The following is a 7,792-nucleotide window of genomic DNA, read 5'->3' on the forward strand; positions in this document are numbered from 1 at the left end:
CACCGGCCTTCTAGCCACTGCCGCTCCTCATATCTTCATTCCATTTGTTTTGTCTTGTTTATTACACACACCTGGTTCATATCCCCTCATCAGTACCTGTACAAGTGTTCACTCTGCCCCCTGGTCTTTGTGTGTGATTGTTTATTGTAGAGGAGATTATAGCTCGGTGGATCTTGATTCTATTGTGTATTGCTGGGTTATTCACCCGTCTGCCTTTATTTCCCAAGTGCGCCGTTTGTCCGCACTGGTGTGTATTACGCATTGCTGCGTACCTCTGTTTATTGATTAAACAATTTATTCCGTGATTTCCTCTCCTGCGTCTGACGCCGTCCAACATCACCCGCTACAATTGCAGAATAAATTAATAAAACAGTTTGCAAAACATTCCAGTTAACTATGACTAACATGCTCCCTCTACTGCCCAGAAAGGCATATAGAAGGTCATAGTGCAGAACATTACAGTATTAGGTAGAATTACTTAAGATTGCTTAAGAGAATTGATTGCGTTGTAATATGAGAATGAAAGTAACCTGAAAGCTGATGCGACATGTAGGTTCAGTCATAATCTAACCATCCAACAGTGGCTTAAACTGTGAACAAGACAGCTGCTTTAAACTGATCATTTCTTTGTCAGATGGAATGATTTTACAAATAAACATTTTGGAAGCTAAGAGATCAGCCGTCTTTGAATTTATTGTATCGTGCACACTGACAAAGGTATTGATAATTTTAGCTTTTTCATGTGCTTTTTTAGAAATCTGCGTTGTGTTGTCAAAATAGAAAAAACTCATGCTCAATATTTTTTATATAATAATGTCACTTAATCAAATTACGATATTCTATCAATAACTATAATTATGTGAACCAGAGCTTGGTCAGCGACCTAGCCACTGACCATTCTTGACCATTTTCCCTATGGATCCCAGGCTTGAGCCAATCTATTTGTGTGGCTATTTTGAATACAATATAGAAATTGTCCAGTATTTTATTCACCACAATTGAACAAAATACAATTATGTTTCTTTACATGAATATTGGGGAAAAGAATCCTCTCTCTCTCTCTCTCTCTCTCTCTCTCTCTCTCTCTCTCTCTCTCTCTCTCTCTCTCTCTCTCTCTCATACATAGAGTGCATACACACGTTTGTCACCTCATTTCAATTTGGACTGTGGACTGAATTCATTCTCAGAGCATCAGTGGGACAGGAGACAAACAGGGAGAGAGAGACAGAGACTATAGAGTTACACAGTATACATTATACACCAGTTGTTATCATTGAGATATGGAGATAGAAGAGGACATCTATGCCAATGTAGAGGAGGTCAGTGTGAAAGGCTGTGAAGATCTGGCTGCAGGTTATGAGACTTTACACCAGAGTCCACAGGCTGGAACAAGTAAGTGTGTTTACACATTCTTACACACATCTTAATTTATTCATTAAGTTTACTTTGCAGGACAATGCACAAAAAAAACCATAAGTCTGAGAGGAACCGAGAAATGATGCGTCACACCATATTTAGTTAATTGCTACTTTCCATCTGTAGTCCCTGGGCAGGTGAACATCTAATCATGGAAATATTCTATACAAAACTGACAACATAAATACATCAGACATTATAAAAACAGTGATCAGGACATAGGGACATTTATCAACACAGACGTCAACACATTGCACTGAGAAAGTGAAACACATTGCTGTTGCACAGAAATTGAAATATATGTGTACTCAAATTAAAGATGTATTACATATGGAGGGGACATGGAGGGGACATATTGCTAACACTAACATACTGTGATGAGGTGATGTTGAAGGAGTCAGGTGCAGGAGGGTTACGCAGCAAGGCGTCAAAAAACGCTCCAATGCGCAAAACATGCGCACTGGAAAATACAAGGCACACAGGAAAATATCCTGGCGATACAAAATACACGAAGCTCCACCGAGCTTGACTATCCTCCACAATAAACAATCACACACAAAGACAAGGGCGCAGAGGGAACAATTGTACAGGTACTGATGAGGGGATATGAACCAGGTGTGTGTAATAAACAAGACAAAACAAATGGAATGATGAGATGAGGAGCAGCAGTGGCTAGAAGGCCGGTGACGACGACTGCCGAAGCCTGCCCGAACAAGGAGAGGAGGGAGTCGTGACACATACTGCTAATACTAAAGGCATGTATAATATTATCACCTGTTATAAGTATGTATGAAACGCTGCAAACGCTGCAATGTTTCTTAAATCAACAAATCAATCATAATCATGTTCAATATCATCATATATTGTCTTTCTATGTCGTAATGACACATTTCACACAAAACTAATTCCTTTTAAATTGGAACCAAATTATTTCATGGAAATAGTAGTAGAGGAGGACAGAATTGGTGTTACTTTCTGTCTGTGTGTGGCTGAAGACCACAGCATCAGTTCATCTTGGTATCAGAACAGCATTGGTTTATAAGGGAGAAACTGGTCAGCTGGAAAGACTAAGATAGATACAGTAGGACCAAGTCAGGTGTATGTTACATTTGCTTCTCTACACGTGCAGGACTGAAACTTGGGAATCAGAACTGTCAGCCTTACAGACTGGCCTCAGTTTCTCTAGGACTGCTGTGTGTTCTCTTGCTGACCGCAGTCATAAGTCTATCTGTACACTGTGAGTATTCAACAATCACAGGTGGTAGGGTGTGAGTGTGTGTGTGTGTGTGTGTGTGTGTGTGTGTGTGTGTGTGTGTGTGTATAAAGAAACATAAAATGATACATTTGTTCTCTGTTCCATCACAGATGGCAATGACTACGATCAACCATACTTCAGAGAAGGAAGAACTTCAGACTAGTTACGAAAACCTGACTAAGGAGAGAGACCAGCTGGAGACTTCTTTCAACGCCTTGAATAAAGACAGAGACCAGTTACAGACCCATTTTAACACCTTGATTGAAGAGAAATACCAGTTACAAAGGAAAATGTCAGTGCTGGAAATAAATATTTCAGAAGAACTGGGTGAGTATGTATGTTGCGCTAATAACTGTGAATTTGAGTTGATGTGAAAAAATGATTATGATATATTGAAGTTATATGACTGTATTATCCGATATGCTCTCATTCTGCAGGATAATGTCCTGTCAGTTGGAGGAGATTCAAGTCTAGCTGTTATTACCTCTCTTATGAGAAAAAAACCTGGAGTCAGAGAAGAGCATAATGTAATAATAGAGGAGCGGACCTTGTGATCATAAACAGTAGAGACAAACAGGTGAGAGAGAAGGTGAAAGAAAGGGAGAGAGACGGATACAGACAGACAGAGATAATAAACATACTAACTATGTTTTCCCCAGGTGTTTCTGAATAAATTGGCTAATAGTCGGAAGTTCTGGAGTAGTCTGACTGAGTCAGTGAAGGAAGGGACCTGGAAATGGGTAAATGGAACAACTCTAATTGCAACACAGTGAGTAAAATACAGATGGATCTTGTAGATACTTGGTTCTTGTACTAAATGCTGAAGACTTAATATAATGTCCCTCTAAACTTGTTGGTTCTTAGGTTCTGGAGACAAGGACAGCCAAATAATCATCTGGGTAGTGAGGATTTTGTGATCTTTAACAGTTGTAATTATTCACCCTACTTGGGATGTATTCAGTCATGGAGTGACAAGCCTTGCTCACAGACTAATCAACGGGTATGAGAGAATATGAGAGAATCCTTTCACTAAACAAACATATCATGCAAATGTCCTTTTGAGTTAGCAATAGCTTTAGCCTAGATTCTTGACAAAAATCTAATTGATATAATATCTTAATAATCAAAATTAGTACATTTGATTTTGGTGTTATTGATGTAATAGAATGGCAATTAGTAGTGCAATTGTAATATTATAGCTAATGTAGTATGTACAAGTCAAATGCACATCTTTAAACAATAATTTAGTTAATATGATAATATCAAACACATACACTGAGTGTACAAAACATTATGAACAACACAATTGATTGGCTCAAATGCATTAAGAAGGAAAGAAATTCCACAAATTAACTTTTAAGAAGGCACACCTGGTAACTGAAATGCATTCCAGGTTACTACCTCATGAAGCTGCTTGAGAGAATGCCAAGAGTGTGCACAGCTGTCATCAAGGCAAAGGGTGGTTATTTGAAGAATCTCAAATATAAAATATATTTTGATTTGTTTAACACTTTTTTGGTTACTACATGATTCCATATGTGTTATTTCATAGCTCTGATGTCTTCACTATTATTTTACAATGTAAACATTTTTAAAAATAAAGAAAAACCCTTGAATGAGTAGATGTGTCCAAACTTTTGACTGGTACTGTTTGTACTCTGTCACCATATAAAATACACACAACGATTTAAACATTTTGCTAATTAAGTTATGGCATGTACAATATATATTTTTTCTGGCCTTTGGGAAACCAACTCACAAGGATTGGGAGAGAGTGAGTGTGGGTAATGTTGGCCAATTCATGTGTGGGTGTAGAGTTGAGGGTCAGTGCACGCTGGGTCAAACAGTAGTTGAAACTAAATAGTCTGCTTTCCTTCATCTGAATTGACATGGATAAAAAACAGAACTGCTGAAAGCAAATACATCCACAATATTACTTTCACCTATCCCATGTTTCAGATCAGTGCATTTGAAGCAGAGGAGAGGAAGCCACTGATGACTATTGAGATACACCCAGTGAAGGAAGTTGGCTTCAAGAGAGAGTTTGTATCTGTGGGTAGTCTACACTAACGTTCGAACCAGCACAAGTTCAGATCATTCATTTATTGTACAGTGATTTTTGTGAAGCCATTTGTCTCAGAGCCTGACTTAACAGGATAGACCTAAACTGTCAGCTAAAACAATCTGGGACTGGGACTGGACAAAGAGAGGACAGAGATCCGGTAAGGACACACATTTGCTGGCACACACACACAAATGGATAATAATATTTTTCAATGATCTGTTTTAAAGTCAATTTGAAAGTCAATTGAATTATATGCACATTAGTTTGTGTTTCAATTCCACATTAGGTGATCAACCTCATGTTCTAGCAGTTATTACTGACTGACCAAGATGCATCAGTCATATTGCTTCATTGTAAAAATACCACTATTAGGAAATCAGTGATTATTTTTCAACACTCTGTCAACAGGTTGTTTTGCTGTCAACCTGCATTAATTATGAAATACTTGACAGGAGACCTGTTGCTCTTGGCAACAATGCTCACCACAGTCAACAGTGCAGAGGTGGGTGACCCCAGTTGTACATATTATTTGAATATATTTACAGGATGCCAGAGTTTTATATTTGTTTATATGTAACTATTTATAGTATATATTAGGGGTGTAACGATCCATCTACTACATCGATGTATCGATTTATATTCATATGATCCAACTACATCGATCTGTGCTCGGCGAGTTGGCCTTTCGGACAACATATATCGATCTAACATCGTTTTAAAATGTAATAAATCGATTGTATCGATACTAGGAAATAACCCATTGGATTTAAGCACGTCAGACTTTATATGCAGGGGTGCACATAACTGGTACGCAGATACGCAAGCGCGACAAAAATCAGGAATGCGTAATGCCACTTGTGTTACTACGCGCCTTTGCGTACTTGACCGATCTTCTCATCTAACCTTACACATGACATGTTGCTTGTCAACTACTGTCAGGGATGTCCAAAAAGCAACAGACATTAAGAAGCTTCTTTTGCGTTTCGCCACCTACAAAGAAACGCCAACTGGAGCCAGAGCCGAAGAAAATACTTTTTTCGGAAAAGTGGCTTGAAGCTAACGATGAGCGCACTGAAATGTGGTGCAAGATTTGCCACTCAAATCCACATCTAGCAGACAAAACAGGTGCATTTTATAAAGGCTCAAAGAATTTCAACCATCCTTTATTTGACAAACATGAAAAGAGCAAGGAGCACACGAATGTGGCGCAAGCCATTGCTAAAAGCTAGCCGATAATAAATGTCCAGTCGCAAAGCTGAATGAAGAACAGCGGCAAGCTCTGTTTAATATTTTTCTCTTTCCATAAAGCTAAACACGCACGTCCCATGTCTTCCTATTCTGAGGATGTTCATTTACTGAATGCTTTTTGATGGATCTGAGGACATCACAAAAACTGAGCAGGAAATAGTTTACATTGTGTCTGTGTCCAGCAACGGAGAGTTTACTTCGGACTTTATTGGACTGATTGAATTGGGTGCTGACCGAACCGCACAGGCCATAACAGACGGACTTGTGAGACTGTTGGTAAGTTTCATAATACCAGATGGTCTGCATGGAGTCATGAAACACTGTTGAAAATATCAAGACTATTGCCAGCCATTAAAATGCAACTGGTTACCAGGTATTTATTTCAGTCACACTGGTTGAATTTTTGGCTAAAAGGTTACTGAATCGATTTCAAGTCACTGAATCGTTTCGGATCGTATCGTTCTAAATGAACCAATATCGTCCTTGAATCGTATCGACAACCACGAATCGTGATACAAATCGAATCGTTGTTAAAACGAATCGTTACACCCCTAGTATATATATTCTAACACTGTACAGCTGTCTTCAGCAGTGCCAAAATGATTCTAACATTGTATAGCTGTCCTCGGCAGTGCCAGAATGATTGTAACACTGTATAGCTTTCCTCAGCAGTGCCATAATGATTATAATGCTGTATAGCTGTCCTCAGCAGTGCCATAATGATTCTAACATTGTATAGCTGTCCTCGGCAGTGCCAGAATGATTCTAACACTGTATAGCTTTCCTCAGCAGTGCCAGAATGTTCTAACATTGTATAGCTGTCCTCGGCAGTGCCATAATAATTCTAATGTTGTATAGCTGTCCTCAGCAGTGCCAGAATATTTCTAATGCTCTATAGCTGTCCTCAGCAGTGCCAGAATGATTCTAATGCTGTAAGCTGTCCTCAGCAGTGCCAGAATGATTCTAATGTTGTATAGCTGTCCTCGGCAGTGTCAGTGCCAGTGTGACGAGGAGCGGTTGAACATAGAACCGAGCTCGGTGGACGACCGCTACCCGACGTGCAGGGAGGAGATGATGGGGAACATCACCGCGGGCGACCTGCTGACCAGGGAACGCCAGGCAACCCCCTCTTTCTCCACTGCCTGGTCGCAAGCTGAACGCTGCAATTTGACCGTGGCGAACCTCACCGACCTCCATGTCACAGCGCTGACCCTCTACACAAGCACATACAACCGCACCTTCCCTTTGATCTTCGATGTGGATGCCAGATCCCTGGGCCCCAACGCCAAAGTCTACTACCGGTACTTCCTGTTTAAGTCCCTCCACTTCCTGCTGACCGACGCCCTGCGGCTCCTGAGGGGGCAGGATGAGGTGGAGGCAGAGTTGGGGCAGGATGGGAAGGGCTGCCTACTGGTGTACGCTGACAGTGGGCGCAGGGACAACTTGCGAGGGGAGGTGGGGGATCAGGTGCGCACCGGGCATTTCGTCCTGGCATCCACGCGGCGGTACAGCTCCAGCTTTGACCTGACCATCCGGACATGCCACGGGCACCTGCTGCCCCGCTCGCACTCGCGCCACTGTCGCTCCTCTTCAGGCCTCAATGTGCTGGTGCCACCCTACGAGCTGTTCAGGGTGGTGGCGGTAAAGAGGGTACCTAACAAATGGGGAGGTGCCCTGAAGTGGCACTTCTACCTGGAGTCCATTGGCACTATGACCAACCTCAACTGCGCTATGACTTCTGCCGTGTGAATGACAAGTCAGTTTGTACAAAGCAAATAAAGTTTGTTTGTTTGAAGAATCGATTAATT

At 40.9% G+C, this 7,792-nt stretch overlaps 1 protein-coding gene across 2 annotated transcripts; it reads left to right on the forward strand.

Moving 5' to 3' along the window:
* Window positions 1-4,284: 4,284 nt before the first annotated feature.
* LOC121560778 (ecto-ADP-ribosyltransferase 4) lies at window positions 4,285-7,786 on the forward strand. 2 transcript variants are annotated; one of them, XM_041873693.2, is made up of 3 exons: window positions 4,285-4,893; window positions 5,145-5,238; window positions 6,962-7,786. In XM_041873693.2, exon 3 carries the CDS (start codon window positions 7,056-7,058, stop codon window positions 7,731-7,733), a length of 678 nt encoding a protein of 225 aa, XP_041729627.2. In that variant the 5' UTR covers window positions 4,285-4,893; window positions 5,145-5,238; window positions 6,962-7,055; the 3' UTR covers window positions 7,734-7,786. The 2 variants fall into 2 exon arrangements, with proteins under 2 accessions (XP_041729627.2, XP_041729626.2); XM_041873692.2 differs by having other exon boundaries at window positions 6,975-7,786.
* Window positions 7,787-7,792: the final 6 nt, after the last annotated feature.

Source organism: Coregonus clupeaformis, chromosome 1 (assembly GCF_020615455.1).
Source record: "Coregonus clupeaformis isolate EN_2021a chromosome 1, ASM2061545v1, whole genome shotgun sequence".
NCBI lineage: Eukaryota > Metazoa > Chordata > Actinopteri > Salmoniformes > Salmonidae > Coregonus > Coregonus clupeaformis.

Excerpts from the sequence above, each read along its gene's own strand:
- LOC121560778 (XM_041873692.2), top strand. The coding sequence starts at position 5,173 with ATGAAATACTTGACAGGAGACCTGTTGCTCTTGGCAACAATGCTCACC. Across the intron at positions 5,239-6,974 it reads CCACAGTCAACAGTGCAGAG|TGTCAGTGCCAGTGTGACGA; the intron begins GTGGGTGACCCC and ends TGTCCTCGGCAG.